Here is a 21,521-nt window from a genome sequence, read left to right as displayed (position 1 = left end):
TACCTCTCTCTCTCTACCTCCTCCTCCTCTCCATCTCTACAATACCTCTCATCTCCTCTCTACCTTTCTCTCTACCTCGTCCTCTCTCTCCTTCTCTACAATACCTCTCCACCACTCCCCTCTCTACCTCTCCTTCTCCCTCTCTCTATTTCCCTCTCATCCTCTCTTCCTCTGTAGTCATGATGATGTTCAGAGGGACACATCATTGCGATAGAAAACAATGTATCATCTATACAGAGCTGTGTGTGAGTTTTAGCTGTCTGACATGCTGCTAGACTACAGCCACATCTGCCTTCATTAAGACCGTATCCACCAGCCACTGTAATGGATGGCACAGCAGTTAATAAAGAGCAGAGTAATTGATGCCAGAGTCATCGATCACACCGCCGTTTTCCCAGCACTGTTACTGCACAAAAGTTGAACTATTTTCCACTTGAGACGCCTGGAGCGCTTTGCCAAAAAAATAGTCCACCCACACTATCTGAAAACACTCAAATTAAAGGCTTCAGTGGTACTTTGAAAAGACTCAACCCCCCCCTCACCTAATCCATCACACAGAGGTAACTGGAGACCAGAATAATGGGAACCATAGAAACTGATGGATGGCAGGGTGGTGTGTTGAGCCCAGAGGGAAGATAAGTGGTTGGTAGAAGGAGAGAGAGTGCAGTTTAGTTGATGCTGAGGTAGAATCACACAAGGGGTACGTCTGAAATTATGCTTTACTCCAAATATAGTGAACTACTTCTGAGTGAGTCAATATGTGGGTCGTGGTCAAAAGTAGTGCACTATATAGGGAATAGGGTGCCATTTAGGACATAACCCAACTAATACCCTATTCCCTATATAGTGCACTACTTTAGACCAGGGCCCTATTCCCTATATAGTGCACTACTTTAGACCAGGGCCATATTCCCTATATAGTGCACTACTTTAGACCAGGGCCCTATTCCCTATATAGTGCACTACTTTAGACCAGGGCCCTATTTAGGATGCACCTTGTCTTTATAGTCTCCCATCGGAGTGTGAGGTAGCTAGCCATGTTAATGAATGCCTCAGCTGCAGCTCCAACTGGCTCTGTGCTGATTCAGTCTGTTCAGTAGACAGACAGACAGACAGACAGACAGACATCACACAACATCCCTCAGCCTCATCAACCCTCACTCTTTCTCTCTGTGCCCCTACACTCACCCCCTCTCTCTCTGTGCCCCTACACTCACCCCTCTCTCTCTGTGCCCCTACACTCTCCCCTCTCTCTCTGTGCTGATTCAGTCTGTTCAGTAGACAGACAGACAGACAGACAGACATCACCACAACATCCCTCAGCCTCATCAACCCTCACTCTTTCTCTCTGTGCCCCTACACTCACCCCCTCTCTCTGTGCCCCTACACTCACCCCCTCTCTCTGTGCCCCTACACTCACCCCCTCTCTCTCTGTGCTGATTCAGTCTGTTCAGTAGACAGACAGACAGACATCACCACAACATCCCTCAGCCTCATCAACCCTCACTCTTTCTCTCTGTGCCCGCAGGGGAGGAGGAGGACTACAACCCCCCAGAAGCAACTTACTGTATATCACTCTCTCTCTCTCTCTCAACTCTCTCTATCACTCTCTCTCTCTCTCTCTCTCTCTCTCTGACGTCTCTCTCTCTCAACTCAACTAGAAATAAGAGGGAGATACAACTCTCTCCTATCTCTGGAATCTCTCTCTCTCTCTCCTCTAAGAGGGAGATCTCTCCCTTCCCCTGTCACTTTCTCCTTCCCTCTCTGTCTCTCGCTGAGGACAAACGAGGATGTAGTGAGGGCAGTGTGCGTCCCTGACTGTAACCACAACAGATCTGTCTCTCTGATAATAACTGAGATAAGAGAGACAGATCACATTGAGAGCATCACATATCACACACACTGCCACCAGAGCAATAAGAGGAATCACACACACCTATACGCATGCACGCACGCACACACACGCACACACACACACACACACACACACACACACACACACACACACACACACACACACACACACACACACAACACACACACACACACACACAAGACAGATACACACACACACACACACACACACACACACACACACACACAACACACACACACTAGCACAAGACGCACACACACACACACTGGGAGCCACCAGGCAATGATATATCACCAAACCACTAGGGTGGGCTATATCAAATAGCCACGCAGGAGGAGGAGGACTGATATATTTCACACAGCTAACAGAAGCAACATACTGTATATCACATGACCACATGGGACAAATATATCACCTAGATTCCTAGAAATAAGAGGGAGATACAACTCCCACTCCTATAGTGGGATGATATAGGATGACGTATCACTCAACCACAACAGTTATATCAACTAGAAATAAGAGGGAGATACAACTCCTACTCCTATAGTGGGATGATATAGGATGACGTATCACTCAACCACAACAGTTATATCAACTAGAAATAAGAGGGAGATACAACTCCCACTCCTATAGTGGGATGATATAGGATGACGTATCACTCAACCACAACAGTTATATCAACTAGAAATAAGAGGGAGATACAACTCCCACTCCTATAGTGGGATGATATAGGATGACGTATCACTCAACCACAACAGTTATATCAACTAGAAATAAGAGGGAGATACAACTCCTACTCCTATAGTGGGATGATATAGGATGACGCATCACTCAACCACAACAGTTCTATCAACTAGAAATAAGAGGGAGATACAACTCCCACTCCTATAGTGGGATGATATAGGATGACGTATCACTCAACCACAACAGTTATATCAACTAGAAATAAGAGGGAGATACAACTCCCACTCCTATAGTGGGATGATATAGGATGACGCATCACTCAACCACAACAGTTATATCAACTAGAAATAAGAGGGAGATACAACTCCCACTCCTATAGTGGGATGATATAGGATGACGTATCACTCAACCACAACAGTTATATCAACTAGAAATAAGAGGGAGATACAACTCCCACTCCTATAGTGGGATGATATAGGATGACGCATCACTCAACCACAACAGTTCTATCAACTAGAAATAAGAAGCCAGTGTTTCCCCTATATTCATCTAGCAGCGGTGGCCCTCCGCTACTAAATTGTTGCCACTGCTGCAAAAAATGATGTAATTTTAAATCTGTATATATTTATATTTCCGCCTCTTTGAAATGGATCTTCCTTGGTTCAACGACTGGAAGTCTATGGGAACAGCTAGCATGTTACTGCACTATCATTAGTAGCAATGTAGCCCCCTGTTATTATTCAAACAGCTGTGGTTATATCATAACATCAGAAACATACCACCCTCAGATATCACAATCACCAATCATAACATGACTGGGCATAACATCACAATCACCAATCATAACATGACTGGGCATAACATCACAATCACCAATCATAACATGACTGGACATAACATCACAATCACCAATCATAACATGAATGGGCAGGGCATACCAATGACATCACCAATTATAACATGACTGGGCAGGGCATAACAATGACATCACCAATCATAACATGACTGGGCAGAGCATAACATCACAATCACCAATCATAACATGACTGGGCATAACATCACAATCTCCAATCATAACATGAATGGGCAGGGCATAACAATGACATCACCAATCATAACATGACTGGGCAGGGCATAACAATGACATCACCAATCATTACATGACTGGGCAGGGCATAACAATGACATCACCAATCATTACATGACTGGGCAGGGCATAACAATGACATCACCAATCATAACATCCTCAATAAGCCCAGTTATTAATGCAATTCATATCTCCCAGATTATCTCTTTTCATCGCCAAGGTGACCAGAATCTACTAGGCCGTAGCCAATCAGCATTCTGCTCCACCATATTCCATTGGTGTATAGTTAGCACTCTGTGATTGGGACTATTTAACGTCTCAATGAGAGCATGACACCAGTGTCATAATTGATTAGGACGGGGCAGATGACAATCTGTCCACTGAATACTAATTCATACTGGACCATGGGACTACGCCACAGTGCACAATATACTGTGGTACCATGGACCTAACACCATGCCTCAACACCACCATGGACCTAACACCATGGACCTAACACCATGGACCTAACACCATGGACCTAACACCATGCCTCAACACCATGCCTCAACACCATGGACCTAACACCATGCCTCAACACCATGGACCTAACACCATGGACCTAACACCATGCCTCAACACCACCATGGACCTAACTCCATGGACCTAACACCATGCCTCAACACCATGCCTCAACACCAGGGACCTAACACCATGGACCTAACACCATGGACCTAACACCATGGACCTAACACCATGGACCTAACACCATGCCTCAACACCATGGACCTAACACCATGCCTCAACACCATGCCTCAACACCATGGACCTGACACCATGGACCTAACACCATGGACCTAACACCATGGACCTAACACCATGCCTCAACACCATGCCTCAACACCATGCCTCAACACCACCCTGCTAAGTCATGTCCTGCTTAGGCCTGTTTACACACTAACACAGTGCTGTTTATTAACCCTACCAATCCCAAGGCCACAGCAAAATCAGCTTCTCATTGATCTGACTTTCATTGATCTGCACGTCCAGCCCTTATATTTATTCTCACAATGAAGTGTTTTAACATTGTATTTTCAGGACAACCAGGGCTACAAGTAGAACACAAAACTATTTCACATCAAATCAAATCAAATGTATTTGTCACATACACATGGTTAGCAGATGTTAATGCGAGTGTAGCGAAATGCTTGTGCTTCTAGTACCGACAATGCAGTAATAACCAACGAGTAATCTAACCTAAAAATTCCAGAACTACTGTCTTATACACACAAGTGTAAAGGGATAAAGAATATGTACATAAAGATATATGAATGAGTGATGGTACAGAACGGCATAGGCAAGATGCAGTAGATGGTATAGAGTACAGTATATACATATGAGATGAGTAATGTAGGGTATATAAACAAAGTGTCATAGTTTAAAGTGGCTAGTGATACATGTTACATAAAGATGCAGTAGATGATAAGAGTACAGTATATACATATACATATGAGATGAGTAATGTAGGGTATGTAAACATTATATTAAGTAGCATTGTTTAAAGTGGCTAGTGATATATTTTACATCAATTTCCATCAATTCCCATTATTAAAGTGGCTGGACTTGAGTCAGTGTGTTGGCAGCAGCCTACCCTCTGGAGAGCCTTACGGTTGTGGGCGGAGCAGTTGCCGTACCAGGCGGTGATACATATGTACAGGCGGTGATACACATGTATAAGTTTGTGAGTGCTTTTGGTGACAAGCCGAATTTCTTCAGCCTCCTGAGTTTGAAGAGATGCTGCTGCGCCTTCTTCACAACGCTGTCTGTGTGGGTGGACCAATTCAGTTTGTCCGTGATGTGTACGCCGAGGAACTTAAAACTTACTACCCTCTCCACTACTGTCCCATCGATGTGGATAGGGGGGTGCTCCCTCTGCTGTTTCCTGAAGTCCACAATCATCTCCTTTGTTTTGTTGACGTTGAGTGTGAGGTTATTTTCCTGACACCACACTCTGAGGTCCCTCACCTCCTCCCTGTAGGCCGTCTAGTCATTGTTGGTAATCAAGCCTACCACTGTAGTGTCGTCCGCAAACTTGATGATTGAGTTGGAGGCGTGCATGGCCACGCAGTCGTGGGTGAACAGGGAGTACAGGAGAGGGCTCAGAACGCACCCTTGTGGGGCCCCAGTGTTGAGGATCAGCGGGGTGGAGATGTTGTTACCTACCCTCACCACCTGGGGGCAGCCCGTCAGGAAGTCCAGTACTCAGTTTCAAAGGGCGCGGTCGAGACCCAGGGTCTCGAGCTTGAAGACGAGCTTGGAGGGCACTATGGTGTTAAATGCCGAGCTGTAGTCGATGAACAGCATTCACACATAGGTATTCCTCTTGTCCAAATGGGTTAGGCAGTGTGCAGTGTGGTTGAGATTGCATCGTCTATGGACCTATTTGGGCGGTAAGCAAATTGGAGTGGGTCTAGGGTGTCAGGTAGGGTGGAGGTGATATGGTCCTTGACTAGTCTCTCAAAGCACTTCATGATGACGGAAGTGAGTGCTATGGGGCGGTAGTCGTTTAGCTTAGTTACCTTAGCTTTCTTGGGAACAGGGACAATGGTGGCCCTCTTGAAGCATGTGGGAACAGCAGACTGGGATAAGGATTGATTAAATATGTCCGTGAACACACCAGCCAGCTGGTCTGCGCATGCTCTGAGGATGCGGCTGGGGATGCCGTCTGGGCCTCCAGCCTTGTGAGGGTTAGCACGTTTAAATGTTTTACTCACGTCGGCTGCAGTGAAGGAGAGTCCGCAGGTTTTGGTTGCGGGCCATGTCAGTGGCACTGTATTGTCCTCAAAGCGGGCAAAAAAGTTATTTAGTCTGTCTGGGAGCAAGACATCCTGGTCCGTGACGGGGCTGGTTTTCTTCTTGTAGTCCGTGATTGACTGTAGACCCTGCCACATGCCTCTTGTGTCTGAGCCGTTGAATTGTGACTCTACTTTGTCTCTAAACTGACGCTTAGCTTGTTTGATTGCCTTGCGGAGGGAATAGCTACACTGTTTTTATTTGGTCATGTTACCAGTCACCTTGCCCTGGTTAGAAGCAGTGGTTCGGGCTTTCAGTTTCACGCAAATGCTGCCATCAATCCACGGTTTCTGGTTTGGGAATGTTTTAATCGTTGCTATGGGAAATACATCGTCAATGCACTTTCTAATGAACTCGCTCATCGAATCAGCGTATTCGTCAATGTTGTTGTTGGAAACAATATGAAACATATCCCAGTCCACGTGATGGAAGCAGTCATGAAGTGTGGAGTCAGCTTGGTCGGACCAGCGTTGAACAGACCTCAGCGTGGGAGCTTCTTGTTTTAGTTTCTGTCTGTAGGCAGGGAGCAACAAAATGGAGTCGTGGTCAGCTTTTCCGAAAGGAGGGTAGGGGAGGGCCTTATATGCATCGCGAAAATTTGACTAACAATGATCCAGGGTTTTACCAGCCCTGGTTGCGCAATCGATATGCTGATACAATTTAGGGAGTATTGTTTTCACGATTAGCCTTGTTAAAATCCCCAGCTACAATGAATGCAGCCTCGGGATATATGGATTCCAGTTTGCAAAGAGTCAACTAAATAAATAAATAAACAGTTGTATTCATGCGTTTTATTGACAAATGCCAATACAAAACATAAGGTCCACCAAAGCAAAAACCAGTTGTCCTGGGGTTTCCTATGATCTATGTAGAAGAACCCCTTACAGTATTATAGACTCTATGATCCTATGATCTATGTAGAAGAACCCCTTACAGTATTATAGACACTATGTCCTGGGGTTTCCTATGATCTATGTAGAAGAACCCCTTACAGTATTATAGACTCTATGATCCTATGATCTATGTAGAAGAACCCCTTACAGTATTAGAGACACTATGTCCTGGGGTTTCCTATGATCTATGTAGAAGAACCCCTTACAGTATTATAGACACTATGATCTATGTAGAAGAACCCCTTACAGTATTATAGACTCTATGATCCTATGATCTATGTAGAAGAACCCCTTACAGTATTATAGACACTATGTCCTGGGGTTTCCTATGATCTATGTAGAAGAACCCCTTACAGTATTAGAGACACTATGTCCTGGGGTTTCCTATGATCTATGTAGAAGAACCCCTTACAGTATTATAGACACTATGATCCTATGATCTATGTAGAAGAACCCCTTACAGTATTATAGACTCTATGATCCTATGATCTATGTAGAAGAACCCCTTACAGTATTAGAGACACTATGATCTATGTAGAAGAACCCCTTACAGTATTAGAGACACTATGATCCTATGATCTATGTAGAAGAACCCCTTACAGTATTAGAGACACTGTGTCCTGGGGTTTCCTATGATCTATGTAGAAGAACCCCTTACAGTGTTAGAGACACTATGATCTATGTAGAAGAACCCCTTACAGTATTAGAGACACTGTGTCCTGGGGTTTCCTATGATCTATGTAGAAGAACCCCTTACAGTGTTAGAGACACTATGATCTATGTAGAAGAACCCCTTACAGTATTAGAGACTATGTCCTATGATCTATGTAGAAGAACCCTTACAGTATTATAGACACTATGATCCTATGGTCTATGTAGAAGAACCCTTACAGTATTAGAGACACTATGATCCTATGATCTGCTATGTAGAAGAACCCCTTACAGTATTAGAGACACTATGTCCTATGATCTGCTATGTAGAAGAACCCCTTACAGTATTAGAGACACTATGTCCTGGGGTTTCCTATGATCTATGTAGAAGAACCCCTTACAGTATTAGAGACTATGTCCTATGATCTGCTATGTAGAAGAACCCCTTACAGTATTAGAGACACTATGTCCTATGATCTGCTATGTGGAAGAACCCCTTACAGTATTAGAGACTATGTCCTATGATCTGCTATGTAGAAGAACCCCTTACAGTATTAGAGACACTATGTCCTATGATCTGCTATGTAGAAGAACCCCTTACAGTATTAGAGACACTATGTCCTATGATCTGCTATGTGGAAGAACCCCTTACAGTATTAGAGACACTATGTCCTATGATCTGCTATGTAGAAGAACCCCTTACAGTATTAGAGACTATGTCCTATGATCTGCTATGTAGAATAACCCCTTACAGTATTAGAGACTATGTCCTATGATCTGCTATGTAGAAGAACTCCTTACAGTATTAGAGACACTATGTCCTATGATCTGCTATGTGGAAGAACCCCTTACAGTATTAGAGACACTATGTCCTATGATCTGCTATGTAGAAGAACCCCTTACAGTATTAGAGACACTATGTCCTATGATCTGCTATGTGGAAGAACCCCTTACATTATTAGACACTATGTCCTATGATCTGCTATGTGGAAGAACCCCTTACAGTATTAGAGACACTATGTCCTATGATCTGCTATGTGGAAGAACCCCTTACAGTATTAGAGACTATGTCCTATGATCTATGTGGAAGAACCCCTTACAGTATTAGAGACACTATGTCCTATGATCTGCTATGTAGAAGAACCCATTACAGTATTAGAGACACTATGTCCTATGATCTGCTATGTAGAATAACCCATTACAGTATTAGAGACACTATGTCCTATGATCTGCTATGTGGAAGAACCCCTTACAGTATTAGAGACTATGTCCTATGATCTGCTATGTAGAATAACCCCTTACAGTATTAGAGACTATGTCCTATGATCTGCTATGTAGAAGAACCCCTTACAGTATTAGAGACACTATGTCCTATGATCTGCTATGTAGAAGAACCCCTTACAGTATTAGAGACTATGTCCTATGATCTGCTATGTAGAAGAACCCCTTACAGTATTAGAGACACTATGTCCTATGATCTGCTATGTAGAAGAACCCCTTACAGTATTAGAGACACTATGTCCTATGATCTGCTATGTAGAAGAACCCCTTACAGTATTAGAGACACTATGTCCTATGATCTGCTATGTAGAAGAACCCCTTACAGTATTAGAGACACTATGTCCTATGATCTGCTATGTAGAAGAACCCCTTACAGTATTAGAGACTATGTCCTAATCTATGTGGAAGAACCCCTTACAGTATTAGAGACACTATGTCCTATGATCTGCTATGTGGAAGAACCCCTTACAGTATTAGAGACACTATGTCCTATGATCTGCTATGTAGAAGAACCCCTTACAGTATTAGAGACACTATGTCCTATGATCTGCTATGTAGAAGAACCCCTTACAGTATTAGAGACTATGTCCTATGATCTGCTATGTAGAAGAACCCCTTACAGTATTAGAGACACTATGTCCTATGATCTGCTATGTAGAAGAACCCCTTACAGTATTAGAGACACTATGTCCTATGATCTGCTATGTAGAAGAACCTTCTAGCGACTCTTCTGTAGCTTGTGAGGTCATAGACCTAAACATGTCACACGGGGGTGTCCCTGAGAGCCTCAGCTTTTCAGAGATCGCTTTAAATAGTTTGTAGCTCAAACCAATCTGACTCAACAGACTTTTTTCTCTCACAAACACAGCTCTAACTCAGCCTCCGTTAGATGATCCAATGTTCTGTAGCCCAAACATACGAAGTGTATCCTTTCCTGTAGTCAAATGACCAAATCACCCTGATGTGGAATCATGGGTTTCTATGTCAAACGGCTTAGTTATATTTCAGTCTTCTGTGATGTATATGAAGTGTAATGTTGGGATGAAAACTCAAAATTTAAAGATATTTCAACTCTATATCTGACATGATACAGGTGTCTTCTTATGTTAAACCCATAACCATGTGTGTGAGGTGGATACTGTTGTTAAACCCATAACCATGTGTGTGAGGTGGATACTGTTGTTAAACCCATAACCATGTGTGTGAGGTAGATACTGTTGTTAAACCCATAACCATGTGTGTGAGGTGGATACTGTTGTTAAACCCATAACCATGTGTGTGAGGTGGATACTGTTGTTAAACCCATAACCATGTGTGTGAGGTGGATACTGTTGTTAAACCCATAACCATGTGTGTGAGGTAGATACTGTTGTTAAGCCCATAACCATGTGTGTGAGGTAGATACTGTTGTTAAACCCATAACCATGTGTGTGAGGTGGATACTGTTGTTAAACCCATAACCATGTGTGTCAGGTGGATACTGTTGTTAAACCCATAACCATGTGTGTGAGGTAGATACTGTTGTTAAACCCATAACCATGTGTGTGAGGTGGATAATGTTGTTAAACCCATAACCATGTGTGTGAGGTGGATACTGTTGTTAAACCCATAACCATGTGTGTGAGGTAGATACTGTTGTTAAACCCATAACCATGTGTGTGAGGTAGATACTGTTGTTAAACCCATAACCATGTGTGTGAGGTAGATACTGTTGTTAAACCCATAACCATGTGTGTGAGGTGGATACTGTTGTTAAACCCATAACCATGTGTGTGAGGTAGATACTGTTGTTAAACCCATAACCATGTGTGTGAGGTGGATATTGTTGTTAAACCCATAACCATGTGTGTGAGGTGGATACTGTTGTTAAACCCATAACCATGTGTGTGAGGTAGATACTGTTGTTAAACCCATAACCATGTGTGAGGTGGATAATGTTGTTAAACCCATAACCATGTGTGTGAGGTGGATACTGTTGTTAAACCCATAACCATGTGTGTGAGGTAGATACTGTTGTTAAACCCATAACCATGTGTGTGAGGTAGATACTGTTGTTAAACCCATAACCATGTGTGTGAGGTAGATACTGTTGTTAAACCCATAACCATGTGTGTGAGGTGGATACTGTTGTTAAACCCATAACCATGTGTGTGAGGTGGATACTGTTGTTAAACCCATAACCATGTGTGTGAGGTGGATACTGTTGTTAAACCCATAACCATGTGTGTGAGGTGGATACTGTTGTTAAGCCCATAACCATGTGTGTGAGGTGGATACTGTTGTTAAACCCATAACCATGTGTGTGAGGTGGATACTGTTGTTAAACCCATAACCATGTGTGTGAGGTAGATACTGTTGTTAAGCCCATAACCATGTGTGTGAGGTAGATACTGTTGTTAAACCCATAACCATGTGTGTGAGGTGGATACTGTTGTTAAACCCATAACCATGTGTGTGAGGTGGATACTGTTGTTAAACCCATAACCATGTGTGTGAGGTGGATACTGTTGTTAAACCCATAACCATGTGTGTGAGGTGGATACTGTTGTTAAACCCATAACCATGTGTGTGAGGTGGATACTGTTGTTAAACCCATAACCATGTGTGTGAGGTGGATACTGTTGTTAAACCCATAACCATGTGTGTGAGGTGGATACTGTTGTTAAACCCATAACCATGTGTGTGAGGTAGATACTGTTGTTAAACCCATAACCATGTGTGTGAGGTGGATACTGTTGTTAAACCCATAACCATGTGTGTGAGGTGGATACTGTTGTTACAAAGTAGATTTGTTTAAGACGACCAAGAAACAGTCTGATTGGCCCTGATTTAACCCACTGCAGTAAAAGGTTTTAAAAGGGATTGGAAGTCCTAAATCACGCCGACGTGACGACGGTGAGATTCACTGGCTTAAACAACAGCACAGGATAATACTGTAACTATTCCTCACTTTTGAGCCCAAGTGAAGACTGTAAATACGGCCCCATACTGACATCATATGGGCTTCTGGATCAATGTCGTAGTAAGAAGATGCCGAGGGGTTTCAGATGACATTATATTATATACTGTCTCCATACAGAAGTCTCTTCCTCTCAGCGTCCAGCAGTCTGTGCCCAGGGGTCGCTCCGCCTTACTGAAGGGTTAGAGGTCAGGCTTAGGGTCTGGATTAGGGGCCAGGGTCTGGGTTAGGAGCCAGGGTTAGGGTCTGGGTTAGGGGTCAGGCTTAGGGTCTGGGTTAGGGGTCAGGGTCTGGGTTAGGGGTCAGGGTTAGGGTCTGGGTTAGGGGTCAGGGTTAGGGTCTGGGTTAGGGGTCAGGGTTAGGGTCTGGGTTAGGGGCCAGGGTTAGGGTTAGGGGTCAGGGTTAGGGGTCTGGGTTAGGGGTCAGGGTTAGGGGCCATGGTTAGGGTCTGAGTTAGGGGTCAGGGTCTGAGTTAGGGGTCTGGGTTAGGGTCTGGGTTAGGGGTTAGGGTCTGGGTTAGGGTCTAGTTTAGGGTCTGGGTTAGGGGTCAGGTTTAGGGTCTGGGTTAGGGGTCAGGGTCTGGGTTAGGGGTCAGGCTTAGGGTCTCGGTTAGGGGTCAGGGTCTGGGTTAGTGGTCATGGTTAGGGATCTGGGTTAGGGGTCAGGGTTAGGGGCCAGGGTTAGGGTCTGAGTTAGGGGTCAGGGTCTGAGTTAGGGGTCAGGGTTAGGGTCTGGGTTAGGGGTTAGGGTCTGGGTTATGGGTCAGGGTCTGGGTTAGGGGTCAGGTTTAGGGTCTGGGTTAGGGGTCAGGGTCTGCGTTAGGGGTCAGGAATCTTACCCTCAGCGTCCAGCAGTCTGTCTATGCCCAGGGTTTGCTCAGCCTTGCTGAAGGCGTGATCCAATCTCTCCATGGCACTCTTCTGCTTCTCCACAATGCTCCAATCAAACAGCTCGGGCCTGCAGGGGGCAGGAACAGAATGAGCCAGAATCAGATTCATCCTCTAAACATCCTCTAGCCAATCAGACCACTCTGTTCCAGACTAAATGCCAACAGGTAAAGGAGTAGAAGAGCTGATTGGATGATGACTGGGTAGATTAGAGTTTTTCTTATTGAATCCTGTTCTGAGGTCAGACACAAATTTACAATCTTGCCTTGAGCCAGATAAAATAAGGATAACCCACTGAGGAATTTGAGAGCTAACATCTGACCCGCGACCTGTGGATGAGTGTTATGGATGAATGTCTCTGACCTGACTCGACTGATTAAGATTTAACATAGTGAAAACTAATGAAAAGTTGATTTTCTCTATCAGGAAAGGATGGTGTGTCCACTACCAAGTATTCTGATGAGTTTAACAATGATTCTGTATCTCAGGCCTGCTGCCTTGGGAGAGCAGTTAGTGAAACTCTGCAGGTCTATAAAGGAACCAGAAAACAGATGTTAAGAGAGCTCCCAATTCAAATCAAATGTCATTTGTCACGTGCTCCGAATACAACAGGTGTAGTAGACCTTACAGTGAAACGCTTACTGACAGGCTCTTGCCTATAAACAGGAGGTACCGGTACAGAGTCAATGTGCAGGGGCACCGCTTAGTGGAGGTAATTGAGGTAATATGTACATGTAGGTAGAGTTAAAGTGACAGTGCATAGATAATAAACAGAGAGTAGCAACAGCACAACAGAGAGGGTGGAGGGGACGACAATGCAGATAGTCTGGGTGGCCATTTGATGAACTCTTCAGGAGTCTTATCTCTTGGGTGTAGAAGCTGTTAAGAATCGTTTTGGATCTAGACTTAAGGCCCAATGAAGTAAGGCCTGGACATTAGTTTGTTTTTGCCCTACGTTTTACACACACACCTGCATACACACACAACCCACCCATCTATAGAGATGTATTATGTGTTAGTACAGCGGGTGATGTATTATGTGTTAGTACAGCGGGTGATGTATTATGTGTTGATACAGAGGGTGATGTATTATGTGTTAGTACAGGGGGTGATGTATTATGTGTTGATACAGAGGGTGATGTATTATGTGTTGATACAGAGGGTGATGTATTATGTGTTGATACAGAGGGTGATGTATTATGTGTTAGTACAGCGGGTGATGTATTATGTGTTGATACAGAGGGTGATGTATTATGTGTTAGTACAGGGGGTGATGTATTATGTGTTAGTGGTGTTGATACAGAGGGTGATGTATTATGTGTGACTGGTGTTAGTACAGAGGGTGATGTATTATGTGTGACTGGTGTTAGTACAGCAGGTGATGTATTATGTGTGACTGGTGTTGATACAGAGGGTGATGTATTATGTGTGACTGGTGTTAGTACAGCGGGTGATGTATTATGTGTGACTGGTGTTAGTACAGAGGGTGATGTATTATGTGTGACTGGTGTTAGTACAGAGGGTGATGTATTATGTGTGACTGGTGTTAGTACAGCAGGTGATGTATTATGTGTGACTGGTGTTAGTACAGCGGGTGATGTATTATGTGTGACTGGTGTTAGTACAGCGGGTGATGTATTATGTGTGACTGGTGTTAGTACAGAGGGTGATGTATTATGTGTGACTGGTGTTAGTACAGCAGGTGATGTATTATGTGTGACTGGTGTTGATACAGAGGGTGATGTATTATGTGTTGATACAGCGGGTGATGTATTATGTGTTAGTGGTGTTGATACAGAGGGTGATGTATTATGTGTTGATACAGAGGGTGATGTATTATGTGTTGATACAGAGGGTGATGTATTATGTGTTGATACAGCGGGTGATGTATTATGTGTTGATACAGCGGGTGATGTATTATGTGTTGATACAGAGGGTGATGTATTATGTGTTGATACAGAGGGTGATGTATTATGTGTTAGTGGTGTTGATACAGAGGGTGATGTATTATGTGTTGATACAGAGGGTGATGTATTATGTGTTGATACAGAGGGTGATGTATTATGTGTTGATACAGAGGGTGATGTATTATGTGTTAGTGGTGTTGATACAGAGGGTGATGTATTATGTGTTGATACAGAGGGTGATGTATTATGTGTTAGTGGTGTTGATACAGAGGGTGATGTATTATGTGTTGATACAGCGGGTGATGTATTATGTGTTGATACAGAGGGTGATGTATTATGTGTTGATACAGAGGGTGATGTATTATGTGTTGATACAGAGGGTGATGTATTATGTGTTGATACAGAGGGTGATGTATTATGTGTTGATACAGAGGGTGATGTATTATGTGTTGATACAGAGGGTGATGTATTATGTGTTAGTGGTGTTGATACAGCGGGTGATGTATTATGTGTTAGTGGTGTTGATACAGTGGGTGATGTATTATGTGTTGATACAGCAGGTGATGTATTATGTGTTGATACAGATGGTGATGTATTATGTGTTAGTGGTGTTGATACAGATGGTGATGTATTATGTGTTAGTACAGAGGGTGATGTATTATGTGTTAGTGGTGTTGATACAGTGGGTGATGTATTATGTGTTGATACAGAGGGTGATGTATTATGTGTTGATACAGAGGGTGATGTATTATGTGTTGATACAGAGGGTGATGTATTATGTGTTAGTGGTGTTGATACAGAGGGTGATGTATTATGTGTTGATACAGAGGGTGATGTATTATGTGTTGATACAGAGGGTGATGTATTATGTGTTGATACAGAGGGTGATGTATTATGTGTTGATACAGAGGGTGATGTATTATGTGTTAGTGGTGTTGATACAGAGGGTGATGTATTATGTGTTGATACAGAGGGTGATGTATTATGTGTTAGTGGTGTTGATACAGCGGGTGATGTATTATGTGTTGATACAGCAGGTGATGTATTATGTGTTAGTGGTGTTGATACAGATGGTGATGTATTATGTGTTAGTACAGAGGGTGATGTATTATGTGTTAGTGGTGTTGATACAGTGGGTGATGTATTATGTGTTGATACAGAGGGTGATGTATTATGTGTTGATACAGCGGGTGATGTATTATGTGTTAGTACAGCGGGTGATGTATTATGTGTTAGTGGTGTTGATACAGAGGGTGATGTATTATGTGTTGATACAGATGGTGATGTATTATGTGTTGATACAGCAGGTGATGTATTATGTGTTGATACAGAAGGTGATGTATTATGTGTTGATATGTTGATACAGAGGGTGATGTATTATGTGTTAGTACAGAGGGTGATGTATTATGTGTTAGTGGTGTTGATACAGAGGGTGATGTATTATGTGTTAGTGGTGTTGATACAGAGGGTGATGTATTATGTGTTGATACAGAGGGTGATGTATTATGTGTTGATACAGAGGGTGATGTATTATGTGTTGATACAGAGGGTGATGTATTATGTGTTGATACAGAGGGTGATGTATTATGTGTTGATACAGAGGGTGATGTATTATGTGTTGATACAGAGGGTGATGTATTATGTGTTGATACAGAGGGTGATGTATTATGTGTTAGTGGTGTTGATACAGCGGGTGATGTATTATGTGTTAGTGGTGTTGATACAGCGGGTGATGTATTATGTGTTGATACAGCAGGTGATGTATTATGTGTTGATACAGAGGGTGATGTATTATGTGTTGATACAGAGGGTGATGTATTATGTGTTGATACAGAGGGTGATGTATTATGTGTTAGTGGTGTTGATACAGTGGGTGATGTATTATGTGTTGATACAGAGGGTGATGTATTATGTGTTGATACAGAGGGTGATGTATTATGTGTTGATACAGAGGGTGATGTATTATGTGTTAGTGGTGTTGATACAGAGGGTGATGTATTATGTGTTGATACAGAGGGTGATGTATTATGTGTTGATACAGAGGGTGATGTATTATGTGTTGATACAGAGGGTGATGTATTATGTGTTGATACAGAGGGTGATGTATTATGTGTTAGTGGTGTTGATACAGAGGGTGATGTATTATGTGTTGATACAGAGGGTGATGTATTATGTGTTAGTGGTGTTGATACAGTGGGTGATGTATTATGTGTTAGTACAGCGGGTGATGTATTATGTGTTGATACAGAGGGTGATGTATTATGTGTTAGTACAGAGGGTGATGTATTATGTGTTAGTGGTGTTGATACAGTGGGTGATGTATTATGTGTTGATACAGAGGGTGATGTATTATGTGTTGATACAGCGGGTGATGTATTATGTGTTAGTACAGCGGGTGATGTATTATGTGTTAGTGGTGTTGATACAGAGGGTGATGTATTATGTGTTGATACAGATGGTGATGTATTATGTGTTGATACAGAAGGTGATGTATTATGTGTTGATACAGATGGTGATGTATTATGTGTTGATATGTTGATACAGATGGTGATGTATTATGTGTTAGTACAGCGGGTGATGTATTATGTGTTAGTGGTGTTGATACAGAGGGTGATGTATTATGTGTTGATACAGAGGGTGATGTATTATGTGTTGATATAGCGGGTGATGTATTATGTGTTAGTACAGCGGGTGATGTATTATGTGTTAGTGGTGTTGATACAGAGGGTGATGTATTATGTGTTGATACAGAAGGTGATGTATTATGTGTTGATACAGAGGGTGATGTATTATGTGTTAGTACAGCGGGTGATGTATTATGTGTTAGTGGTGTTGATACAGAGGGTGATGTATTATGTGTTGATACAGAAGGTGATGTATTATGTGTTGATACAGATGGTGATGTATTATGTGTTGATACAGCGGGTGATGTATTATGTGTTAGTGGTGTTGATACAGCGGGTGATGTATTATGTGTTGATACAGATGGTGATGTATTATGTGTTGATACAGATGGTGATGTATTATGTGTTGATACAGAGGGTGATGTATTATGTGTTAGTGGTGTTGATACAGAGGGTGATGTATTATGTGTGACTGGTGTTAGTACAGCGGGTGATGTATTATGTGTGACTGGTGTTAGTACAGCAGGTGATGTATTATGTGTGACTGGTGTTAGTACAGCGGGTGATGTATTATGTGTGACTGGTGTTAGTACAGAGGGTGAGGTATTATGTGTGACTGGTGTTAGTAAAGAGGGTGATGTATTATGTGTGACTGGTGTTAGTACAGAGGGTGAGGTATTATGTGTGACTGGTGTTAGTACAGAGGGTGAGGTATTATGTGTGACTGGTGTTAGTAAAGAGGGTGATGTATTATGTGTGACTGGTGTTAGTACAGAGGGTGATGTATTATGTGTGACTGGTGTTAGTACAGAGGGTGATGTATTATGTGTGACTGGTGTTAGTAAAGAGGGTGATGTATTATGTGTGACTGGTGTTAGTACAGAGGGTGAGGTATTATGTGTGACTGGTGTTAGTACAGAGGGTGAGGTATTATGTGTGACTGGTGTTAGTACAGAGGGTGATGTATTATGTGTGACTGGTGTTAGTACAGAGGGTGAGGTATTATGTGTGACTGGTGTTAGTACAGAGGGTGAGGTATTATGTGTGACTGGTGTTAGTACAGAGGGTGAGGTATTATGTGTGACTGGTGTTAGTACAGAGGGTGATGTATTATGTGTTAGTGGTGTTGATACAGAGGGTGATGTATTATGTGTTGATACAGAGGGTGATGTATTATGTGTTAGTGGTGTTGATACAGAGGGTGATGTATTATGTGTTGATACAGCGGGTGATGTATTATGTGTTGATACAGAGGGTGATGTATTATGTGCTAGTGGTGTTGATACAGAGGGTGATGTATTATGTGTTGATACAGAGGGTGATGTATTATGTGTTAGTGGTGTTGATACAGAGGGTGATGTATTATGTGTTGATACAGCGGGTGATGTATTATGTGTTGATACAGAGGGTGATGTATTATGTGTTGATACAGAGGGTGATGTATTATGTGTTGATACAGAGGGTGATGTATTATGTGTTGATACAGAGGGTGATGTATTATGTGTTGATACAGAGGGTGATGTATTATGTGTTGATACAGAGGGTGATGTATTATGTGTTAGTGGTGTTGATACAGAGGGTGATGTATTATGTGTTAGTGGTGTTGATACAGCGGGTGATGTATTATGTGTTGATACAGCAGGTGATGTATTATGTGTTGATACAGATGGTGATGTATTATGTGTTAGTATGTTGATACAGATGGTGATGTATTATGTGTTAGTGGTGTTGATACAGAGGGTGATGTATTATGTGTTAGTGGTGTTGATACAGAGGGTGATGTATTATGTGTTGATACAGAGGGTGATGTATTATGTGTTGATACAGAGGGTGATGTATTATGTGCTAGTGGTGTTGATACAGAGGGTGATGTATTATGTGTTGATACAGAGGGTGATGTATTATGTGTTGATACAGAGGGTGATGTATTATGTGTTGATACAGAGGGTGATGTATTATGTGTTGATACAGAGGGTGATGTATTATGTGCTAGTGGTGTTGGTACAGCGGGTGATGTATTATGTGTTGATACAGAGGGTGATGTATTATGTGTTAGTGGTGTTGATACAGAGGGTGATGTATTATGTGTTGATACAGCGGGTGATGTATTATGTGTTGATACAGGGGGTGATGTATTATGTGTTAGTACAGCGGGTGATGTATTATGTGTTAGTGGTGTTGATACAGTGGGTGATGTATTATGTGTTGATACAGAGGGTGATGTATTATGTGTTAGTACAGGGGGTGATGTATTATGTGTTGATACAGCGGGTGATGTATTATGTGTTAGTGGTGTTGATACAGTGGGTGATGTATTATGTGTTGATACAGAGGGTGATGTATTATGTGTTGATACAGCGGGTGATGTATTATGTGTTGATACAGACGGTGATGTATTATGTGTTGATATGTTGATACAGAGGGTGATGTATTATGTGTTAGTGGTGTTGATACAGAGGGTGATGTATTATGTGTTAGTGGTGTTGATACAGAGGGTGATGTATTATGTGTTGATACAGCGGGTGATGTATTATGTGTTGATACAGAGGGTGATGTATTATGTGTTGATACAGAGGGTGATGTATTATGTGTTGATACAGAGGGTGATGTATTATGTGTTGATACAGAGGGTGATGTATTATGTGTTGATACAGAGGGTGATGTATTATGTGTTGATACAGAGGGTGATGTATTATGTGTTAGTGGTGTTGATACAGCGGGTGATGTATTATGTGTTAGTGGTGTTGATACAGAGGGTGATGTATTATGTGTTGATACAGAGGGTGATGTATTATGTGTTGATACAGAGGGTGATGTATTATGTGTTGATATGTTGATACAGATGGTGATGTATTATGTGTTAGTACAGCGGGTGATGTATTATGTGTTAGTGGTGTTGATACAGTGGGTGATGTATTATGTGTTGATACAGAGGGTGATGTATTATGTGTTGATACAGAGGGTGATGTATTATGTGTTGATACAGAGGGTGATGTATTATGTGTTAGTGGTGTTGATACAGAGGGTGATGTATTATGTGTTGATACAGAGGGTGATGTATTATGTGTTGATACAGAGGGTGATGTATTATGTGTTGATACAGAGGGTGATGTATTATGTGTTGATACAGAGGGTGATGTATTATGTGTTAGTGGTGTTGATACAGAGGGTGATGTATTATGTGTTGATACAGAGGGTGATGTATTATGTGTTGATACAGCGGGTGATGTATTATGTGTTGATACAGCAGGTGATGTATTATGTGTTGATACAGAGGGTGATGTATTATGTGTTAGTACAGGGGGTGATGTATTATGTGTTAGTGGTGTTGATACAGTGGGTGATGTATTATGTGTTGATACAGAGGGTGATGTATTATGTGTTGATACAGCGGGTGATGTATTATGTGTTAGTACAGCGGGTGATGTATTATGTGTTAGTGGTGTTGATACAGTGGGTGATGTATTATGTGTTGATACAGAGGGTGATGTATTATGTGTTAGTACAGGGGGTGATGTATTATGTGTTGATACAGATGGTGATGTATTATGTGTTGATATGTTGATACAGATGGTGATGTATTATGTGTTAGTACAGCGGGTGATGTATTATGTGTTAGTGGTGTTGATACAGAGGGTGATGTATTATGTGTTGATACAGAGGGTGATGTATTATGTGTTGATATAGCGGGTGATGTATTATGTGTTAGTACAGCGGGTGATGTATTATGTGTTAGTGGTGTTGATACAGAGGGTGATGTATTATGTGTTGATACAGAAGGTGATGTATTATGTGTTGATACAGAGGGTGATGTATTATGTGTTAGTACAGCGGGTGATG

At 42.2% G+C, this 21,521-nt stretch overlaps 1 protein-coding gene and 1 long non-coding RNA gene across 48 annotated transcripts in view; one reads left to right on the top strand and one right to left on the bottom strand.

Annotated features, from left to right (window-relative positions):
* LOC127916632 (dystrophin-like) overlaps nt 1–21,521 on the bottom strand; it is a 351,583-nt gene that overhangs the window by 255,122 nt on the left and 74,940 nt on the right. Inside the window, exon 7 of the mRNA XM_052498942.1 lies at nt 13,102–13,220. Coding sequence (XP_052354902.1) covers nt 13,102–13,220 — 119 coding nt within the window. The remainder of the gene's footprint in view (nt 1–13,101; nt 13,221–21,521) is intronic.
* On the top strand, nt 10,214–12,120 carry LOC127916807 (uncharacterized). 47 transcript variants are annotated; one of them, XR_008096149.1, is made up of 6 exons: nt 10,214–10,663; nt 10,702–10,739; nt 10,778–10,853; nt 11,082–11,119; nt 11,270–11,649; nt 11,726–12,120. It is a non-coding gene; the product is annotated as an uncharacterized LOC127916807 (long non-coding RNA). The 47 variants fall into 47 exon arrangements; XR_008096148.1 differs by lacking the exon at nt 11,082–11,119 and adding an exon at nt 10,930–10,967; XR_008096131.1 differs by having other exon boundaries at nt 10,930–11,119.

The sequence above is a fragment of the Oncorhynchus keta genome, chromosome 37, assembly GCF_023373465.1.
Source record: "Oncorhynchus keta strain PuntledgeMale-10-30-2019 chromosome 37, Oket_V2, whole genome shotgun sequence".
Classification (NCBI taxonomy): Eukaryota; Metazoa; Chordata; class Actinopteri; order Salmoniformes; family Salmonidae; genus Oncorhynchus; species Oncorhynchus keta.
Note: the sequence above shows the minus strand (reverse complement) of the source record. Positions and strands in the feature narration are given on the sequence as shown.